Source organism: Zeus faber (genome assembly GCF_960531495.2).
Source record: "Zeus faber genome assembly, chromosome: 14".
Taxonomy (NCBI): domain Eukaryota; kingdom Metazoa; phylum Chordata; class Actinopteri; order Zeiformes; family Zeidae; genus Zeus; species Zeus faber.
The window spans coordinates 16,947,793-16,971,436 of NC_137200.1; the positions used below are offsets into that span (position 1 = coordinate 16,947,793).

A 23,644-nucleotide genomic window follows, 5' to 3' on the forward strand; every position below is an offset into this window, starting at 1 on the left:
GCCAAATTAAATTAAAAACGACATTTATATCGAATTTGCTGTGTGCCACATCCGCTTTCATTGTGAAAACAATAACTTCCTTCTGAAGTAACTCTGATGTCATGACACTGGACTATTTAAGATAAGATAAGATAAGATAAAACGTAATTAGTCTCACACCGGGGAAATTTACATTGTTTCAGCAGCAAATATCAAGGTAAGCGCTATAAACAATATACAAATATATAGAAAAGAACACCATAAATAGGAACCAGAGAACTGAGCATATTGCACATATTTTCACACATTGCACATCAGAGATTGTATTTTTTATTTTTTTTTTTATAAAAAATTGCACTTGGATTTTTCACAGTTGTGTACGTGTGTGTGTGTGTGTGTGTGTGTGTGTGTGTGTGTGTGTGTGTGTGTGTGTGTGTGTGTGTGTGTGTGTGTGTGTGTGTGTGTGTGTGTGTGTGGGGTCTACTGGCTGCGCTGTTGGTTATACAGTCTGACACATTTTCTTCGCACCCGTGTTGGTCAAGCTCCCTCTTAGAGAGAACAAATCCTGCCGCCGGCCCTGGAGAAGAAGAGTCGGCTCAGAATCACACAACCCACGGATCCTCATCTCCCATTTTAAATACATATATTTAAAATATTCTATAGATATAATAGATATACATATTCTATATAGTCTTTTTTTTCTTTTTTTTTGTATTTCATTGATTTCACTGTGTATTCTCGAGCTGTTTCTACCACACCCCTACTTTATTACTTATTTGTCACTGGATATATTCTGAATTTAGTGTATATCCTCTAAATGCAACGCCAGATTTTTAAATAAAGTGCATTTAAAATTGTCTCTCTCTCTCTCTCTCTCTCTCAATTTTTTTTTATGTGTGCAGCATCCCTCCAGCAGATGAAGTAACTATCTATCTATCCATCCATCCATCCATCCATCCATCCATCCATCCATCTCAAAAGGACGATTGTCTGATGAAGTGGTTTCAAATGTCATTTCTAGGGAGACAGAGGGAGGAGGGGCGGTGTACGTCATCAGAGGGGGCGGGAGGAGGAAAGAGGGAGAGAAAGATGGAGAGGGAGGGAGAGAGGGAGGGAGCGGGGGGCAGAATAGCATCCATCCAGATAGAGACGGGGAGAGGACACTGGGAACAGGGGAAAGGGAGAAAAGGATGACACGGTAATAAATAGATAATAGATAGATAGACGCCAAGGGAGCAGCCATGTTGGGGAAGGATTACATGTTAGCCATTATTATAGTGAACTACGACGGTACGTACACACACACACACACACACACACACACACACACACACACACACACACACACACACACACACACACACACACACACACACACACACACACACACACACACACACACACACACACAGTGTGATGCATTGTCATTGAGTTAAATATCATCGGTCTCATGAGAGATTAACCTTTAAGCTTGTTTTTAGTTTTATCATTTAAGGTTCCTCTCTCCTTTTACAGATGCACTTTAGCACACAAAGAGGACTATATATACTGTATGTTTTGTATCAAAGGGTCAGCCATATTGGAGAGGTCACAGCACATTGCAACCATATTGGAGAGGGCTCAGCACAGTGCAGCCATGTTGGAGAGGTCTCAAGCACAGTGCAGCCATGTTGGAGAGGTCACATCAGCCGTAATTTCCCACCTGGGGAAATAGTAGTGTTATCTTATTGATCCGATCTGATCAGATCTTATTGGAAAGATGAATGCCCAGCCATATTGGAGAGATAAGATAAAAACTTGAGCTTAAAGACAATATTCACAAAATGGTAAACTGCAGCTAATTAGTAACTTTATACTCGAGGAAAGTAGAATTATATATATCTCTCTCTCTCTCTCCAGATAACATCTGGGCGGATCAGGGTGTGGTAGTGGATCCAGACCTGCCGTCTGGGTGGAGGATCATCAGAGACTCTACTGGTTTGTACTACTGGCATGTTCCCACTGGCGCCACCCAGTGGCACCACCCCTGCCACGACGGGCTCAGTCCAGAGACATCCGCTAACCAGGTAGGTAGCCATTACTCTCTGAGATTAGTATTAGTACACGGTGTCCAGACAGTGACTGGATGGTGACCAGACGGTGACCAGACAGTGGACAGACGGGGACCGGACGGTGAACGGACGGTGACCGTACAGTGAACGGACGTAACAAGACGCCACCAGACGGTGACCAGATGGTGACCGGACGGTGACCGGACGGTGACAACGGTGAATGGACGTGACCAGCCGGTGACTAGGCGGTGACAGGACGGTGTCCGGACGGTGACTGGGCGGTGAATGGATGTAAGCAGACGTGACCGGAGTGTGACTGGTGACGGTGACTGGCGGTGACCAGATGTGACCAGGCGGTGGCCGGATGGTGGCCGGACGGTGGCCGGACGGTGACAGGATTGTGATCGGACGGTGAATGGACTTAACCAGACGTGACCAGACGGTGACCGGACGATGACCGGATGGTGATCAGAGGGTCACCATGTACTAATACTAACCTCATAGAGTAATGGCTACGGAAATCTCCAACAATTTGCATGAAAATTACCAAAAAGTGACCAAAATGACCCCCCTAAATCAAATATGGCCAACTTTCTGTATGCACTAAATTTTGTGAGTTTTCGTGGAAAAAAAGTGAATAGGTTTGATTTTTGGAAGACTTACTCAGGGGCGTTGGCGCCCATTTTGCCACACCCATGCATGGGACCCATATAATATCAAATGCCACATCGGGACTCACATGTGTGCAAAGTTTCGTGAGTTTTCGAGTATCTTAAAGCCCCCAATTAGCCGACTCCGAAAGGCTGAAGAAGAAGAAGAACGGGAAGGATAATCAGAGCAATAACATTAGGTTCCCCGTCACACATTCTGTAGGACAATGACCCTCATTAGGGTTGTCAAAGTTTATGCGTTAACACAAAATCCGTTTTAACGCCACAATTTTTTTTGCAGCATTAACGCAACGCAGGTGGGGTCATCTGGGGAAAGTGACGAGTGAGAAGGCGTTGAGGGGTTTCTTTCTTGAACTTGATCACTTTTCTTTTTTTGGAAGGTTAAAAATACGGGAGATTTACGGGAAAATATTTAAACGGGAGGACAGCGGGAGAAAAATGTAAAATACATGAGAATCCCGGCGGAAATGGGAGGGTTGACGGGATGAATTCAGATGTGTGGTGCTTCGCTTTTTTTTTTTTTTTTCCATTGGGTTAAGTAATAAGTGGGGCGGAACTTGATAAACATCTATGTAAACAAGTATAATATTATTATTATTCTAATTGTGGCGAAAACCGGGACAATTTTGTTGTGAATGTTGAGAAACAGGACATTTTAGTGTTTTCCAGATATTTGTTGGGCTTGAGTTTGCCATGTTATGATTTGAGCATATTTCTTAATGCTAAATGCAGTACCTTTGACAATATTTACCTCTGGACAATATTTGTCATTGTTTTGGGTTGTTAATGGATTTCCAATAAACAAACATTTGCATAAAGCAAGCATATTTGTCCACACCCATGTTGATAAGAGGGTCATCAAACACTTGGAAAAATATCCATCTACGGTACATTTTGAACGTATAAAAAAAATGTGTGATAAATTTGTGATTCATCTCGATCAACTATGGATATGGATAAACTATGGATTGACATAATTATATTATACTTGTTTTCAGCGCTTACATATATAATATACTGTATGGAGGCAGAACAGAGCGTTAACAGACATCCCACCGGAGAAGGGGGCATCATCAACAACACAGCCACTTACTTGCTGTGAATTGTGTGTTTTTAGGGTTGTGTGTGTGTGTGTGTGTGTGCGCGCGCGCGTATGTGTGTGTACGTGTATGTGTGTACGTGCGTGCCTGTGTGTGTGTGTGTGTCTGTGTGTGTGTATGTATGTGTATGTGAGCGTGCGTGCATGTAGCGCCGGCGCTTCCTGTAGGCGACTCCGCTGCGCGTCCCCGTGCCTCTCTGTTACCTTAGTGAATCTGTTACCTTAGTGAACGAAACAAAAAAAGGCATCGTGCATAACGGAGGGATGCTCATCAGTCACTGCCCGCCCAACAGAGTGCCAAATGTGCGGTACAATTTAGGGTCCTGGTTTGGGGGTTTCAAAATGTGGTCACCCTATATTAGTAGTAAAAATAGGCAGGTTGGTACACAAATCAGGTTAGTACATATAGCACTTTAGTACATATAGCACGTTAGTACATATAGCACGTTAGTACATATAGCAGGTTAGTACATGTACTGTAGCAGGTTAGTACATAAAGCAGGTTAGTACATATAGCAGGTTAGTGTATATAGCAGGTTAGTACATATAGCAGGTTAGTGCATATAGCAGGTTAGTCCATAAAATATGTTTGCGCGTTTACCACATACTGTATACAGTATGTTTGTTAGTAATAGTTATTTGTTAGCTAATAATAGTGAGTGGTTAGTTAGTTTGTAAGAGTTGGTTGATAGTCAGTGTTAGTGTCTAGTTATTGACAGTTAGTATTAACTGGAAAGTGGTGTTGAACCTCACTTTGGCCTGTTCATCCCCAGGAAATCAGCAGTAGAAGACATAGTTCTACTGAAGCAGAAAGTGACCCCAAAGGCTCCACTGAGCTCAGGTATCCAACGCCCTCTCTTTAAATATTACTAGCTTACAAGACATATTTTATAGATACAGATGACAGATGACCTTTGACAACTTTAGACACATTGCAATTTGTGCTTGATGTCGAAAGGCTTTTTTCCCCCTCATCTTTCCAGGTCTTGTTGGCATGGCGATGCTCCCGGGGACCAGGAGCCAGACACCAAGGTGAAATTTAAAAAATAAACCAGTCTATTCTGTTATTCTGTTCTCTCGTCTCACTTCGTTGTTCTGTGATGTCACAAGGGTTAGGTTCTCTCCGTCCCAGGTTGTTTTGGGAGACCATAGTGTTGGGGGGGGGGGGGGGTATCTGAATGCCCTTGGAGGCTTGTCTGTGGGATATCTGGGTGCCCTTGAGGGCGTGTCTGTGGGATATCGATGTGCCCTTGGGGGCGTGTCTGTGGGACATCTGGGTGCAGTTGGGGGCATGTCTGTGGGCTCTTGGCAGCTCTGTGGGTTCGGGGTTCTTCTCTCGCTGCGGCGCTTTGGGCTCAGAGTGTTCTCGCAGCCACGTCCCGTGGGTGGCTGCTCAGCCTTTCGCTGCTTGGCTAAGACATGTTTCTGACATCATACACCGTACATAATGGTCACAGAGGACACGTGCCAAATACATATTGTCACCCAGCTGTTTCTATGTTTATGTTTTGTCATCTACATTTTGTTGTTTGTTTCTATGTTTATTTGTTTCACTTGTGGAGATTAAGCCTCCTCTTGGGGAAGCAATGATGATTAGTTGTTTAGCTGATCAAATCATGCTAAGATCGTTCTCTGAAGAAGGGGATTGGTGGCGGCCATAAATGTAGAACAGAACTGCTGCACTCTTGTCATTACACAGGTCGTCCAAAGAAGTTCATCAGCACTTCTTGATGATAACTAACAATTCGCTTTTTATGCTGAGAATTTCAACTCCACTTACAGATTGGATGCAATGGTATAACAATACCCTGTAGCCAGCCTGCCCACAGCAGGGTTCAAAACAAGCATTTAGTAAATAAAAGATTTGAATCATTCGTAAGGTCTCCCTATCTGTCTCCCTGCTGGTCCCTCAACCTGTATCTCTGCCTGTCCCCCTCACATACATTCCATTACATTATGTCAGACTCTTTTCCTGTTGCTCTACCTTTCGCTCTGCTTATCTTTCTACTTCTCGGTGCTTTGGAGTTTGTTCTCTCAACCTATAACTCTGCCTGTCTCCCTGCCTGTCTGTCTGCCATCCAGTGCTTTGCGGTGCGTTCTCTTGGATGGCTGGAGGTTCCGGAGGAGGAGCTCTCTCCTGGAAGAAGCAGTTTGGCCGTAAACAACATCATCCAACAGCTGTCTCACTGCAAGAGCACCGAGCAGACAGACGGGCAGGGAGCCTGGGGCGAGGTGAAAACTGGTGAAACACACATCTGTCTGTCTGTCTGTCTGTCTGTCTATCTGTCTATCTATATTGTAAATTCCTTCTGTGCTGCTGAGGAACCCTGCCCCTAGAAGGCTAAGAGACAATTTACCTCTTACATAACCTTCCTGATTGGAGTAAGTGAAAGTCAACACAGTCAAAGGCTCAGCAGCAGAGAAATCAGGTTGCCCAGCGCTATCAACAAGAGCAGCAACCTAGCAACATTGAAGGTCAAGCAGATAGTTCTTCCTATACTAAGAGCAGCATGTTAATTCTCCTACAACCACATGTAAGAAGTCTAATGCTCACTGCCTCTTTTGCCACAGCCGTGAACATTTTCTCACAAAGTGCTCAAATCTTAAACCTCAAACCAGAGAGAAAATACGGGAGTGGGTAAAAGGGGAGAACCAGTGCTGTAAATCTGGCCATACCTCACAATCATCAGCTGACTGTACACTAAAGAAACCCTGCCTGGAATGCAGAGAGTTGCATCTTAATATTTTAAATTCTGTAGCCAGGAAGAAATCTGATAATGTCTGTGACTGTCTGACTGTAGTGACTGTCTCATAGTAGAGTCTACTTCTCACATACAAGCTTCTCAGATCGGGTGCTACTCAAGGTAATTCCATTGCTGCTGTGGAATGGGAACTTTTCTCTCAAAACATACGCCATACTGGATGATGGTCCGAACCATGAACCATTTACCTTCAGTATCTGAATTACTCAAACTTGCAGGAGAAAAGGAGATACTTGCCCTCTGTACAGTCCGTCCTGACCTCATACACCTTAGAGGGAGAACAGTCAATTTTGAATTCTCTGCTATTTCTAGGCCCATTACAAGATACACCTTATACAAGGCTTTCAAAGTCAAGAAAATCAACCTCATCAAACAGACATACCCAATTCAGTCCCTTCAGGATTGGTATGTACTGTACACTTGAGAGATCTTCCTCTTCAGCCTTTCCGTAAAGTTCGACCTCTTGTTCTGATTGGCTCAGAGAATGCTCATCTCATCTTGCCCATTGAGCCTGTGCAATGTGGTCCAGGGGGAGGACCAGTGGCTTTGCAAACACAATTGGGCAGGCCATGAACGGGTCTGAAAGGACCACGGGTCTTTTCTTCAAACATCCAATAATGTTTGTCCATCACATCTTTCAGTGCTGCCGAGTCTCTGCTCAGCCACGTTGAAAGGCCATGGCAACTTGATGTACTTGCCCTACTGTAGTGAAAAACAGGTCACTCGTAAACAAGAAAAACAGGCAATCCAGATGTAAGAAGCCCAAACTGTAAGACTGATAATTGATGGCATTCAACATTATGCCACTCCTCTCATCCGACCCGCCGGTGCTTCCAAACTAAAAGCTCCAGCAGAGGCTGACATAGCTAACTTGAGGAGAACTGAAAGAAGGCTTCTGAAGGACCCAGAGACTGCTACAGTCTGCAACAATGAGGTGCTCAAGTTCGAGCAAACAGGGTTAAAAAAAAATCCCTCCAGAGACTATCAACAGTTCTACTGAATCCTGGAACTTACTCCATCATTTAGTCCATCACAATAACAAGGCCCGTCTGGTGTTTAACTGTTCATGTAAATACCAGGGGATATCTCTAAATGACCAGCTACTCCCAGGTCCCACCCTGGGCCCATCATTGATTGGTGTCCTGCTACGTTTCAGTCAACACCCAGTAGTGGTCAGTGGTGATATAAAGGTAATGTTTCACCAGGTCCAGTTTCTACCTGAGGACACACTTCTACAAAGGTTCTTATGGCGGAACATAAACAGAGACGTCACCCAAGATGTGTATGAATGGCATGTATTACCATTTGGTATGACTAGCAGCCCCTGCTGTATCATCTTTGCAGTTCAGAACACCACAGTGATGGCTATGGGGATGTGAAATGGGCCATAGAAAACAACTTCTATGTCGAGAAGCCTCTTGTGAACTGAAGACTAGCCTCTCCGGTACACAAGAAGCTAGATCTCAACTTGACAAAATAAGGGAGCTTCTGATCACTGGGGGCTTCAAGGTACATCAGTGGGCTGGTAATCATCAGTCAGTTATAGTTCACCTATCACTAGATGCCCAGTCAAGAGTCTCTGGCTGGCTCAAACCCACACAGATCCAGGTGAATCTACTTTGGGCTTAAAGTGCAACTGCTCTTCTGATACCCTGTGCTATCAGCGTAACAAGAGGAACCATCCCTTGTGACTATGAGGAGGATCTATCATGTACTTGCCCAGATATATGACCCCCTGGGATTCATTACAACGGAAACCAGAGCCAAAGTCCTTGTTCAACAGCTTTGGGGCAAACAAAGGGATTGGGATTACCCACACCTGCCCCCTAAGTTATGTAAAGCATGGGAGGCTTGTTTTTGCCCCTTTAGAAGTCACGAGTCTGTACGCTATCAACCTTGTTTTAAGAAAAACATGTTTAATTCACAATGTCATGGAGAAGTACTACACTACCCACTAATCCTAAGTGTAACAGTGACGCCTCTGATTGGTAGAGCTCGCTGTTACCATGGAAATGCTAACTTCACTGGCTGATGGGCACGCAAACGCTTATACAGTGGCACCTCGACTTACGACTGTAATTCGTTCTATAAGAACGGTCGTATGTTAAAACAGTCGTATGTCGAAGCAATTTTTCCCACGCTCATATTTTTCTATGATTTCCTTCTTAGTTTCAATGGGAGTCGTTGCCTTTTCCTTTTTCCCCTTCATCCTTCTTCTTAGGACTCATCATGAAGGGTGAAAATAAACAAAATACACAGCACAAACTCAGTAAATATGAAAAAAATATCGATAAGCCACAAACTACGTGCACACACGATGTAGGTCGCCTGCTGACTGACTGCTGACTGACTGCTGACTGACTGCTGACCACCTGCCGAGGGGCCGCCGACGCGCCATCCGCAAATTTCCACGGTCGTATCTTCGAGCAGTCGGTCGCAAGTCGATACAAATTTTCGCGACCATTGCTACTTTGTATCTTGGATTAGTCGTAAGTAGATGTAGTCGTAAGTCGAGGTACCACTGTACTTATATCCAGTTAAATTGAATGTATGAATGAAATTCATACTGAAGGTATGACCCTATATCCTTATCTATCTATCTATCTATCTATCTATCTATCTATCTATCTATCTATCTATCTATCTATCTATCTATCTATCTATCTATCTATCTATCTATCTATCTATCTATCTATCTATCTATCTATCTATCTATCTCTCTATCAGGGTCAGGAAATGCTGCTGGTTTTAAAGAAAGACACCCTGAGTCTGATGGACCCCCTAGACCACACCCTCCTCCACTCTCAGCCAATCATCAGCATCCGTGTGTGGGGAGTGGGCTGCAACAACGGCAGGTGAGCCAATCACCATGGCAGTAGGTCAGCTATGATTAAAAAAAAAAGGGTGATATACAGCATGTGCGCTTTATCTGTACTTTCTGGACATTAAATTTTATAATGAATAATCTTAATAATCTATCTCTACTTACTAAATAAAGAATACACTGAGACGGAATATTGATGTTACGGTAACTAGTCGTATATCTAGTTTAAGAGCTTCCACTGGGAAAAGCGACGTAGTGAACTATTCTCCTACATATGAATAAACAATATACTGTCATATCTATAATTTTACATCATGATCTATTCACCGTTATAAATGTTGAACTGGACCTCAGTCTTCCATTGTAGTTTCTATGTTGCGCCACAAGATAGCACCACTAGCTATTGTTAGCATTAGCATGCCGATGGAGTGATACGAGGAACGTCAAACATGGCGGAGACGTGGTGGCCCGTGTCTAGGTCATTATTAACAGACCGTGGTGATAACCGGCAGCTGGCTGCTGCTGCTGACCAGTCAGAATCTGCGATCCCACAATACTCCGGAAGAAAGTGTGTTATTGAGTAAGGCAGGCTGAATGCAACAAAAGCATGCGTTGTATACACAGAAAGTCAGCGACAGAGAAAATCTGTGCTCCAAACTGTAGCTTAATGATCCTTTAAATTTGGAATCGTCGTCTGTTAGGTATTATGTCACACAAAGGAACACAGAGCAAACCAACTCCTTCAGTTGGATTCTCGACATATTATTGAGCTGATATTCATTAAAGGAGCAATAGACAATGTTTTTGCTTTTACTTATCATTGTGAAGGAATTGTTGATTGCACAGTGTAATGACTGTAGAATAATGACACAATCGGCGTTCAGATTGGTTCCCTACAAGCCTTGATTTCAATATGCGTTCTGACTGCCACCGGGTACGAATCCCTGGGAAAATGATCGATTTACGGCAATGTGTGACAGGAAGTGCGTCAACCAATGAGCAACCATCAGCGGCAATGGCGGACGGCGGCGCAATCTGCTCCACGTAGATCATAAACCCTTGAATATAAAAACGACTAGGGGGGTGGGGGAGTTGAAAAGTTGTTTGTTGCCCCTTTAAACTTGAACTCAGCAAGGTTATAAGGTGATTTAGTGTCTCCAATCAAAATTTAGAACATTTAAAACATAGAACCCATACTGAGCCTTGAAATAATAGGTTTAACTGATTCTTGTAAGAAACGTGCAACGTGACATACACTGCTTGAAATGGGCTTTTCGTGGCGATGCTCTGTTCTGATGTTCTGATGTTTTGTTTTGTGATTCTGCCCTAACACTTCTCTCTGTGTTTTTAAAATGCCCACCACCACCATAGGGACAGGTAAAGCACCCCTTTATTTCTTTCTGTCCTTCCAGAACCATATAAAGACAGAGTTAGTATCCATAGACAGAGTTTGTGTAGTCCAGCCTGAACCAAAAATCAACCGGCAATATGTGAATATGACGGAACCGATAAGGAGTTTCAGAACAGCTGATGTCGTCCTCAGAACGTTGTCCAGAACTGTGCAGCAGGACGTTGGAGTGTTCTTCGAGAGGAAACGCCTCCAGTTCTCCTAGAAAAACACCCTCTAGAAGCCCTGGAAGAAAAGCGTCCATGTTGGAGCCATATTGTTAGGTGTACATATCACTGTAAATAGCACCCCTAGTTACGGGTTAGGGTATTGTTGAATTGACACCGAGCTGCAAGGCAATCTGGTAAATGAATACATGTGTGCGGGTGGCAGGAATACAGACGCCACCGTCCAACAGGTTCTCTACTGCTTTGTTTAGTTCAGTATTAGTTTGACAATGATTTCAATATAGAACACAGTTTATCCGCATTTATTTTGCTCTGCTTTTTTGTTGATGCATGGTTCGCGATTTTTTGTTTTGATTTTGAACATAATTATTGCACCATACAAACAAACACACACAGGGTTCGGGTTCAGAAACAATAACCCTAACCCTGGACTGGAGGAACCTTCGATCAAATCAACGCCTCAAAGTAAGACTCAGTAAAAGCCGATAAACTGTGTAACAAGGCAGAGCGGGAAACTCTTAGAGATGGCCATGGGCGTCTGTATGGCATAATTGAAATTGACTTTAGAAGGCCACAACAGTCCGGTTCTTCTGGAAGAAAAGCCTCCAGTGAGAAGAAAGGCGCCAGTGGTCATAGAGTAAAAAGCCTCCAGTTCTTCGATAAGAAAGGCCTTCCGGTTATTAAAGCGCAGGGCGGGTCAGTCCAAAGTGTTGTCATCAACCCACAAATCGCTGAAAGGAAGTGCCATAACTATATTTACATAGTACATCCAAAAAACATTGTTCTTTTTATTCACTTACTTAACCGTGCTGGGAGATACAGGGCTTAAAGTTGTCCGGCACTGTGCCTGATTGCCGCCGTTTTAGATTCACAAACCATTCTTGAGGAAAAAAACAAAACTCCACATGGGGTTGCTTTGGATGATGTTTATCCAATCATGTTCAGCGAAGCAAAGCGGTATTTCACCTACCAATGGTATGAGAGTAACGCAATTCATTTTTATCCAATGAACAGCGAGCTACTTCCTATCGCTATAGCATAGGAATGGCTACAGCATGGCTCGAAAATGGCAACACAGCTTATGGAACGTGGCGAAGATACGGGTGCGGGGCATGGATAGGGGAAAGTGGTGGAGACGGGACGCTCATTGGCACTTGGTGAATGTGCTGGTTTCTGCACGGTGAGCTCCATGAGGCTACTGTACTACACCAGCGGAAAGAAAATGCTCATTGGTCATCAACAAAATCCCATTCACAAAGCTGCTGCCCGCCCACTCCCACATACCACCACGTTACTGGGAGCAACACTTCGGCATCAATGACCGACCGTGTTTCCCGTCAAAAAATATGTGTGTGCACGTTCATTGCAGAACATGATCCGTCCTTAACAATTGCTCAGCCACTGATCAGCCTGTGTAAAAAGTTATCTGAAGACACAACTGTCCGTTTCAACTTAACATCCCAGCTATCTAAACACCCATGGCATTGCCCCAGAATTTAGGCAACGTTTATCTGAGAAGCTAAAAAAATGAATTTTTTTCACCGAATGTTGATGAAGCTGCAGGCCTGAACATGGACAAAATCCTCAGTGTCCTCGTTGGCTTTTATGATGACGTTCTGGCCAAAGTTTCACGGAATATCTAGTAAGTAGGAAAGCAAATATTGCCAGCGTATCAGCCCTTATGCTGGAGGGCATAAATGTTTTTTTTTCATTCTTCATTATTTATTTTCCATTATTTAACAATGTGTTTTTCAGAAGGAAGCACTTCAAAGTTTCATATTGGTAACTTGTCACTTTAAACTTACAATATTGCAGTGTTGTATATGTGACCTATCTGTCCCGTCCCCTGGCAATCGACAGGCGGGAGTCTCAGGAGTGGTGGATGATAGTGCTCTGTTTATTGCCTGCAATAATGCGGCACAAAACATAAGGAATGGTCAATCTCTCCATCTTCGTTAGGACAAAAATACACCCTCCCACAGCAAGCAACTGTTAATAATACAGTGTGGCTATGTATTTGTAAGTCGATACCTAACATTTGGATATAGCTGGATCATATAGTGGTTTACATTTTTTCTTGGTTAAAATAAAATACACGTGTATATAAAGAAAAGAGATCAAATAAAATCAACAAAAATAATCAAGCACAAAAATATACATTGGCAATACTACCGAATTAGAAGAAACTCCTATGATCCATTTTGTACAGTATGTTATTTATAACACAAACACAAACGTTGTACTTTTATCCACTCTGCTGGACAAAAATGGAACTGCATCACTCCATTCACTTATTAAGCAGCCCACTCGCCATAAGTGCATCATTTCAAACAACTACAATATAAGAAACATTCATACATCAATTGAAACATTTACCTGCAATCATGCGACACAAAACATAGAGAATGGTCAATCTCTCCGTCTTCGTGAGGACAAATACAGCCTCCCTACACAGAGTGCATGAACTGCAACAGCTATCCAAAACCGACATGTCAACATGTGGCTTCAACACTCGGCTATTAAAACACAATGCATTCATTATTTTATACGAGACTTGCAACAGAGCCTACTAAACATGTGCTCAATCAAAATCTACAAACTACATGTGAATATATGTGTTTTTAACAACTTTGACGGCGGATTTATCCAGGACCATTCAATCATGTGAGCAGACATTGTGCAACTATGGGTATCCCAGAGTTCCATCGCGATATTGACAGAAATTAAATTACCCAGTACCACCAAAGGGTGGCACTGTCCACATTTATGCAGGGATTGAACCAACATATTAACACCGTTACATGTACAGTTTTCATTGAGTATGCAATGCACATACTTTTGTAGAGAAATAAATCTGCAATTTTTCATCGTTCGACCGACCCTGACAGACCCTGACTCCCTTGTCAAGAACATTTCAGGCTCAGGATTGTTTTTCACTTTTAGCCCTGTGGGAGATAACATATAGATGTAGTATGCAGTATGTAGTATGGAGCATGTAGTACTGTTCCATCACTAAGCGCTCCAGGTCCTTGAGCATTGGTCTTGAATACAAGGTCTTTGGGCTCGGTTACAACATGCGAGCTCTGTGGCTCCGATCTGGGATCGGATCTCATGTTGTCACATAATATTAAAATTATGTTGTGGTGAAATGGTGCTGGCGTGCAACGGAATCCGTTTTGTTATTTTTATATCTTTCAATTACGTTTAGCGGTAGGGCCTGTACCAGACGTGCAATTTTAAAGAGAGGGCATCGTAGACGAGCACTGTACTCGTGCATCACAATGCTGAGTGCGATCTCGGTTCCAGTGGTGTGTGGATTCAAGAGCCGGTGGGTTCATATTGTAAACTGGGCCTTCGCCCACACAGACTGGGTGCTGAACTTCTGATTATAAAAATATTCCTTTGAGCAACTACGTGCCAACCTATAGCATCTCCAGTACCAGCACACCCACCTCTGCGCACTTGTGTCTGTGCACTGGATCGGTGGCTTTCCTGTGAGTTGTGTTTAGGCCGGGATCAGTAGGGCTCGAGGGAAGGGCACATGGTTTGCTGTCCATGCTTCTGTGAAATCTGATCGCAATGAGCGCCAGCCCACCTTGGGATGTGGTGGGCTGATCGGATCCCAGATGATCCATGTCCATGATCCGTGCACCGGCGTGATGGGATCACAAGAGTCACATTGAAACGACAAGTGTAACCAAGTCCCTAGACACAAGCGCACAACACGTAGTTTGTTGAGACGAGATCGCAGGGACGCCGACTTAATGCTGTACTTAATTCATCCACTTCCTGTCACGTCTCTTCCTGTCAGAACTTTGACAGGGCGACCACCGAGCCTCAATAACTGCATGGACGACCCAACAATCCTAACCCAACGCTTTAATAGTTGACACATGCTGCAAATTAGCAAATCAACCTTTTGTGGTTGAAATCATTTGGTCAATGAAAAGTTAAAATCTTTTTTCATGTGTCGTTATGTTATTTTGTTCCCCTTGCATATGATTTCATCCAGTCCCCTCAAGACCCTGCAAAATGGATAGATCAGGATAGACAATTAATAGATTAAGTTCAACCCAAATGATCAAACTGTTTCTCTATATGGTTCTGTTCACTTTCTTTTTTCTCTTTACTGATTTCTTTCATTATGATTTGCAGCTTCCACACATTTTGCCTTTGTTAGTTTTTACTGAACAAAGCTCAGTAGAAGTTTCCATCTCCAGGTGTCAATAGGCTCAGAGAGCGCCAAGATATTAAACCTTATTCTAAATGCGCATTGATCTCCAGGGAATTCTGCGCTCACTTGTGACAAAAAGATACTTTTGGAGACTGGACTCTTTACGAGTGACTCAGTAAAAATAAATGTGTAATTTTTCTACTTTTTGTTCATTTGATTCAATCGGAAGAGTCGGAAGAGTTAGTTCGGCTCTAAGTTGTGAATGGAATTCTCACAAGAATCATTGAATTCTGTCAACTATTTATTTAGGAAGAGTGAAAAGTTTCAATCAGTCACATTCTATATGAATTATGACAAACCATTTTTTTTTTTTACCCTTTTTTCCCATTAGTTTGCTGCTCAGTAATTATTTTCTGTTTGCGAGAAGAAGATGATTCGCTGTAGGGCTTGAGCAACATATACATTCAAGGACTAATGACTGTTTGGCCATTCATGAACGAAGGATAGACATACAATCTTCCTTGGAAAAAAACGAAAAAACACAAAATCAAAGGGACAAGAGTGTGGAGATAACTGCTCCAGGTTGTGTATAACCTTCATATATGAATGTACGGTATTCCTCTATTGCTTGCTCTATCCCTCCAACATTTTAATCAAACAACAAGGACGACAATGACAACACTTGCTAATAGCAAAGGCCACAGAGGGTCATTAATCTGTGGTATTGATGCACATCTTGCAAGCCATTTGTTTGTAATGAACATGACACAAATGCCATTCATAGGACCCTTAAACTTGGCAGGACCACGATGGAGAGACCTCCCAGTGACTGTACCAAGTTTATGGGTTAAAGGGCCTAACATTAAAGGGGTTACTGCTTAAAGTTACTGGTTTTTGGGGTTACTGGTTAAATGGGTTACTGCTTAGGGGTACTTGTTAAAGGGGTTATTGTTGAGGGTTGGTTACTGGTTAGAATGAGGGTTACTGGTTAAAGGGGTTTCTGGTGATAAGGGTTACTGGTTAAAGGGGTTGCTGGTCAAAATGGTTACAGGTTAGATGTTACTGATTTGAAGGTGCAGTCTTGGTGACTGTGTTTTAGAGACTTTGCCTACATGGTAGGGGTTAAAGGGGTGTGGCAGTTCCGCCTCCCACACGCCACCCAAGTGGTGTTTTCAGGGCCCTCCGACACAGACACAGGTAATGGGGTTTAAACCACATTGGTTTATTGTAACAAGTGGGCAAGGTGGAACAAGCCCGGAGCAGATGGAAAACAGGTCATGAAAAGGTGTGTGTGTGTGTGGGGGGATGAGGGTTTTATCTGTTGCTTGTTGATTAGTCTAACTAGAAACAGGTATACAGCCACACTGATCCTAACCTTAAAATAATAACACTGGAGGGTTCCCATACCTCAAACAAACAAATGTCCAAAAAAAGAACTGGTCCCCTTCCAGGGGACCTGGTTCCCTGGAACAGCCCGGTCCATCGGCGATCCTCCCCCAGGGCAACGAAGCAGACTACCCCCTCTTCCATTCTTAATGTGGGGCCTTGGGCTGCTGCGCTAACTGGTGGAGGTGCTACCGGGCTTGGCTGTTGCGGGGGCTGCTTGGAGGGTGGCCTGGCTGCTGGGCTGCTGGATGGTCCCGGCGGTGACTGCTTGGTGGAGCAGCTAGCTGCAGGCTGTTACCCTTGGTGGTTGCTATGGCTGCTTCTTCCCCAGTCCACCGACTGACATCGTGGGTGTGGCTGCTGCCAGTCGGGAGAGTGCTTGTGCACTGGCCGCCCGTTGACCTGCTGGTGGCTCCAGGGCTTCTTCGTATGGCCCGTCTGTGTCCCTATCCCGTGCCGGAGAGTCCCCGTTGAGGCGCCACTGTGGCGGTTCTGCTTGCCCAACGCCACCCACGTGGGGTCCTCCAACATAGAGACACAGGCAATGTCGTTGAAACCACACCGGTTTATTGTAGCAAGTTGGCAAGCTGGAACAAGCACAGAGCAAACGGAAAACATGTCATGACAAGGTCTCCTCTCCTGTGTGTGGGGGGATGGGGGTTTTACCTGTTGCTCCTTGATAAGTCTAACATGCAACAGGCGAACAGCCACACTGATCCTGGGCCTGGATCCTGGCTGCTTAAACCACACCATCCCCACACCACAAAGGGTTACAAGCTACTGGTTGGATGTTGCTGTTTGGTTGTGTTTCAGAGACTTGGCGGGGAAGAAGGAGAGCGGCATTCTCAAGGTGCCTCACATTACTGGTTAAAGGGGTTACTGGCTACTGGTTAGATGTTGCTGTTTGGAAGGTGATGGCCTGGTGACTGTTTCAGAGACTTTGCCTTTGTGGCGGGGGAGAGGGACAGCGGCATCCTCAAGGTGTTGAGTTACTAGTTAAAGGGGTTACTGGCTACTGGTTAGATGTTGCTGTTTGGAAGGTGATGGCCTGGTGACTGTGTTTCAGAGACTTTGCCTTTGTCGCGGGGGAGAAGGACAGCTGCGTCTTCAAGTGTCATGTATTCCGCTGCGACGCTCCAGCCAGGACCATCGCCACCACCCTGCACGATATGTGCTCCAAGGTGCCAGGTTTAAGAGTGGTTGACTGGAAGTTCACCAGATCTGGCTGGTTGTACTGGGTAGCTCCCAGCATTCACCAGTAGGAAACTGGTTGTACTGGGTGGCCCCCAGTGTCCACCATAGCAGACTGGTTGTACTTGGGTGTATACAATGAGGACAGCTACATAATAGCATTTCTGATCAAAATAATTTTTCAGGCCTTAATGCTAATTGCTAAATGTAAATGGTAGATTACAAACACATACATTACCAACATTTAAAATAGCTGGGATTATGTTAATAATCTCAGAGATGCACATGATCAACAACAGCCACATATTTTAACCATTGATCATACTGTGTTTTAGCTTAAATACATTATATTAAATGTGAAATGTTTATCTTATAGATTTTGTCTGAGAAGTTGTCAGTGAAGCCCCCGCGCTCTGTAACAATAGACAGTATGTCACCTGAAGACCTACCAAGGCAAGGTAAGCAACCTGAAGAGTCATGTTATACAGTGTCATGTTATACATATGATATTATACAATGTGATGTTATACTGTAATGTTATCCATGTGATGTTATACTGATTTTATAATCTGATATGTTATGTAGTGTGATGTTGTACAGTGTTATACAGGTATATAGTGTAATGTAATAATATGGGATGTTATCATCTGTGATGTTGCGACGATGTCCTACAGTGTGATATCATGATCTATTATGTTATAATCCGTGATGTTATATAGCGTGATGTTATATAGAGTGATGTTATATAGAGTGATGTTATAGTGTAATGTCATGTTATTATAATGTTATAATATGGGATGTTGTGATCTGTGGTGTCATGTTTTGTAATTGTAGCGGACATAACCGCAGGATTGCCCTCCTTGGACTCTCTCCCCCAGAGATTCACAGGAGGGTGGTATGAACCCTGTGGAGACCCAAGATCTACTAACACTCCTCTTAATTTACAAACAATAAAGGCGTCATTTGGGAAGCATCCTAGAAAGGGACGTGGACCTTCACCCCAGGGGACAGAATGAAGAAAGACCTCAAGATGACCATATGGCTCTGTTTTGTTGTCTTTCCCTTCCTTTAACACATAGCTGCATTCTCTCATTTGATCGGGACAGACCCCCCAGGGGGAGTCTATCTCCAGGACAGGTCAGGGAGAAGGAGACCCACGAGTAATAAGTCTGGATTAATGTGAACTAAGGTCAAACCAGTCGGTAATTGAAATAATATTATTTCTGCAGATGTTTCTATGAAAAATGATCCAACTCTCATCACTGCACGATGGTAAATTGGCAGTTACACAACCTCAATTAAAATGTATTAATTTGTCATGTAGCCATGCTGCCATCTAGTGGCCAACATGCAGAAATCGTGATAACCACCGAGACAATGTTATGCCATGGGCACACTACACGACTTAAAAAGTTGTCAGATCGCTGTACTGTTCACACTGCACAACTCTCTGTCTTGTGATCTGAAATCTTGCAGTCTTGTGGTTTCCCACTACATGACTGCTCCGTGACAGGGGGTCACACATCACAAGATCTTTCACCAGGAGGAGACCGTCTCTTCCTGGTGAAAACAACAGAGTTTCTAATCTACATTTTGTCATAGAAACACACTTGAGACGTGATACTGGAAATGATGCAATACCATGCGAGGGACAGGATAATTTATTTTTTTATTTTATTTATCTTTTTTCTTGATCACTGTAATATGATGATCATCATCATAATAGTTTAATAAACCATATAATGCGACATAAATTGATACCCTTTTTTGACGAGTGCAATTTTAATTTCTTACATGGTGATAACCCTACATAATGTTATGGGATGTTGAGATGTGTGATGTCATACCGTGTAATGTAATGCGTGATGTTATACAGTATTGTGTAATGCTATGATGTGGGATGTGTGTTGTGATTTCCAGTGGAGTTTCTGGAGGCAATGAGGCAACAAATTCCAAACTTTGAGGTTCAATATATCGGAACTCTGCCTGTGGCCAGGGCGATGGGTAGGATGCATGTTACTTTTTTATAATTGTATATTTATAAATCATATGTTGTCATTCACATTATGTATTGTGTTTGTAGGAATGGAGGTTCTAAACAGAGCAATAGAAAGCATCATGAATGCCACGGACAGAGACGACTGGGAGCCAATCAGATTGCACGTCTCTGACAATGTGCTGTCCTTATGGAGGGGACAGGTAACAGATACTGTGTGTGTGTGCGTGTGTGTGTGTGTAAGTGTATGTTTATGTGTTTGTTTGTATATATATATATATATATATATATATATATCTGTCTTAGAATAAATCAAATATTAATTATAATATTATACAAATTATATTTTTACATAGTATTTTTATATTATTTTGAAGAGAATGCTGATCAGGTTTCAGTTGGAGATAGAACGAAGCATAAAATCATCTTATGTATCATTATATATATATATATAAATATATATAAATATACGCGCAAACATTTTCTTCATTTTATGTATCACATTATGATTTAAGCCATTTTATAAGACCTGATGAAATAGTAAATTAAATATTAATTATATTCTAATATAATCTAGAACCTCATTAATTAATATCTGTATTAGCCTTTAAATAACACCTTTTAACTACGCTTTTCATCCTCATTTATCACAAATTAATTTACTAATTAATTGACATGAACCACTCATTTATACTGTATACAGTTCAAAATATATGTATATATATAAATAAATTTTATATATATATATATACACACTACTCACAAAAAGTTAGGGATATTTGGCTTTCGGGTGAAATTTATGGAAAATGTAAAAAATTCACGCTACAGTGACATTATATCATGAAAGTAGGGCATTTAAGTAGAAGCATGCAATGGTGATTTCCTCATCTCAAACAATTTATTGAAACAAAAGCCAACAACAGTGGTGGGTTTACCACAACAAAAAATGTCAATGTCTCAATAACTTGTCATGTGCCCTTGAGCATCAAGTACAGCTTGACAACCACGTCTCATGCTGTTCACAAGTCGACTTATTGTCTGCTGAGGCCTGGCCCCCCACTCTTCTTGAAGGGCGGCCCTCAGGTCATTGAGGTTCTGGGGTACAGAGTTACGAGCCTCTACACGGCCACTCAGCTGATCCCATAGGTTTTCTATGGGATTCAGGTTTGGAGAAAGCGCAGGCCACTCCATTTGAGGTGCCCCAGTCTCCAGCAGCCGTTCCCTAATGATACGACCTCGATGAGCTGGAGCATTGTCATCCATGAAGATGAAATGAGGCCTGTGTTGTTCATGCAGGGGCACAATGACTGGATTAATGATGTCATTCAGGTAGTATGGGTTTGTCACTGTACCATTCACAAAGTGTAGGGCAGTCCTGTAGTGACTAGACACACCTGCCCACACTGTAACACCACCACCACCAAAGGCTCGTCTGGTGACAACAGTGGCTGATGCTTAGCGCTCTCCTTGACGTCTCCAACATCGTTGGCGGCCATCATTTCTGATCAACGTGAATCGACTTTCATCAGAGAACAGCACTGAGGCCACTGGTCCCTGGTCCAGCATCAATGCTCCCTGGCCCGTGCAAGACGATGATGCCTGTGCCTGGTGGTGTGGTCAGGTACCCTTGCAGGTCGTCTAGCACACAGACCACGCTGATGTCAACGGTTTTGAATGGTCTGACGTGACACTTGGGTGCCTCTCACTTCCCTTAAATGTGCCTGGAGTTGAGTGGCATCACCATCGGGTTCCTCAGGGCACTGTTCACAATGAAGCGCTCATCAGTGTGGGATGTGGCCAAAGGACGTCCACGTCTATGCCTTTCTGTGACTCTTCCAGTCTCTGTATCTCTGTTGCAACCTGCTGATGACACTCTGTGACGCTCTAAGCTCAGTGGCCACTTCCCTCTGAGAACATCCTGTTTGAAGCCTCGCAAGGCGAGGTCCTGTTGATCAGTTGTTAGGTGTCGTCTTGGTCTCATGATGTCAAAATGTGAACAGCATGATGAAGAGAACTGTTTAAATACCAATTCTAATTGAACCAGGAAATGTATTGGTCCATTCATGGATCAGACACCTGTTGTGAATTTTGCCGTTCAGCTCCTTGTTAGAGAACAGCAAATTGTGCAAAAAGTACTGAAACATTGAACAGTTGGACATGTGCATTCAGAAGTTTAGAGAAGGTCAAATTAAGTTCACCTGTAAAGGTTATAGTGCATTTTAGGTTCATCCTGAAATTTCACCCGGAAGCCGAATATCCCAAACTTTTTGTGAGTAGTGTGTATATATATATATATATATATATATATATATATATATATATATATATATACATATAATAAAACCTTTGTATAAAGTATGTAATAACGATATTGCCATTGTTATTGCCATCATTATACAGTAGTGTTATAAAATTGATTAGTTATTTTTAATATTATTCTCTTTGTATTAAAATGTGTTCATTAAATAACAATAAATCATGATAATTAATAAAAATGTATTTATTAAATGTATTTAATGTTATAAAAGATAGTTTTATGATACTGATTAAGTCTTTTTATATTAACATGTGATAAATAATACATAATAATAATAACATTTATTTGATAATAAAAATCAAATAGAAGAGGAGTTACTAATATTCTCTGCAGGACGGCCAGGAGCGACTGTGGGAGGTCCAAGTGCGCAGCCTGACCTTCCTCGGCGTCGGCCATGACACCAGAACTTTCGCTCTGATCGTTGACGGCGGTGCCCAGCGGTTCCTGTGCCACGTGTTCTGGTGTGAGCCCGATGCCGGGGGCGTGTCTGAGGCTGTGCAGGCCGCCTGCATGGTGAGACAGCCGTTTGTTTGCCTGTCTGTCTGAACCTGTCTGTCTGTCTGTCTGTCTATAAAATTCACTGACATGATGTGATGTGATAAAGTACTTAAATCGTAAATAATAAAGAATAAAATAAATATATGTTTGAAATATGTTTCAGCTTCAGTACCAGAAGTGTCTCGTCGCTCAGACGCCTCCTCCGAGGACCAAGCTGTGGCGTGGGACCCCGTCCAGGGTCAAACGGGCCAACTCCATGGACAACTCTGCCTTTTTGTCCCCGCCCTCCTGTTACCACGGCAATGGCGCAACCAAGGGCAACAGCGGCGGCGCTACCAACAACAGTGTGAAGAAGGGAATGCTAGCTTTCTTTGAAACCTTCCGCAACAAGCAGGCGGCGACCAACTAACCAACAGAGATTAGATTAGAATAGAATCCAATCAGACAACTGTTATATTTCACTAATATCACATCCATTATCAGATTAGAATCTAATCTCATCTAAAAACTGTTAGATTTCATTATTTATCATATACATTATTGGATTACAATCTAATATGATATAGTATTCAATGAAATATAACAATCATTAGATCATAATCAAATGTAGTTTTTAATTCCATACAACAATTTTTCAATGAGATTCCAATATAATAGTCAATGAAATATGAGCGATTATAATCTGATCGAATATAGAAGTCAATGAAATGTAACAGTTACTAGATTAGAATCTAATCTAATCTGGTATAGTCAATGAAATATAAATTAGTAGATTAGAATGTAATCTAATCGAGTAGTCAATGAAATATAATCAGTTATATAAACAGAGTGTATTGGACTGTAAATAGGATGTGCATCGTGTGGCAGCCAAGAAGCAGGACTTCCAACATGGCCGACACTGAAATGTGTGGATGCACCATGGCACACGGTGAAAAGTGTGGATCCAACATGGTGGACGGTGAAAAGTGTGGACCCAACGTGGCGTACGGTGAAAAGTGTGGACCCAACGTGGCGTATGGTGAAAAGTGTGGATCCAACATGGTTGAAGGTGAAAGGGCTCTATTTATGGCTTTAAATCAGGTGAAAAACCCTATTAAAGGACTTAACAGAGCGAATTGGAA

The 23,644-nt window shown here is 42.7% G+C and overlaps 1 protein-coding gene across 1 annotated transcript; it reads left to right on the plus strand.

The window, feature by feature from the left end:
- Positions 1–1,145: 1,145 nt before the first annotated feature.
- apbb3 (amyloid beta (A4) precursor protein-binding, family B, member 3) lies at positions 1,146–22,932 on the plus strand (the record flags this gene model as incomplete). The annotated part of the gene is made up of 12 exons (XM_080013455.1): positions 1,146–1,269; positions 1,879–2,045; positions 4,574–4,641; positions 4,784–4,832; positions 5,883–6,032; positions 9,290–9,417; positions 17,588–17,702; positions 18,089–18,170; positions 19,633–19,716; positions 19,796–19,911; positions 22,359–22,538; positions 22,687–22,932. Exons 1-12 carry the CDS (start codon positions 1,221–1,223, stop codon positions 22,930–22,932), a joined length of 1,434 nt encoding a protein of 477 aa, XP_079869581.1. The 5' UTR covers positions 1,146–1,220.
- Positions 22,933–23,644: the final 712 nt, after the last annotated feature.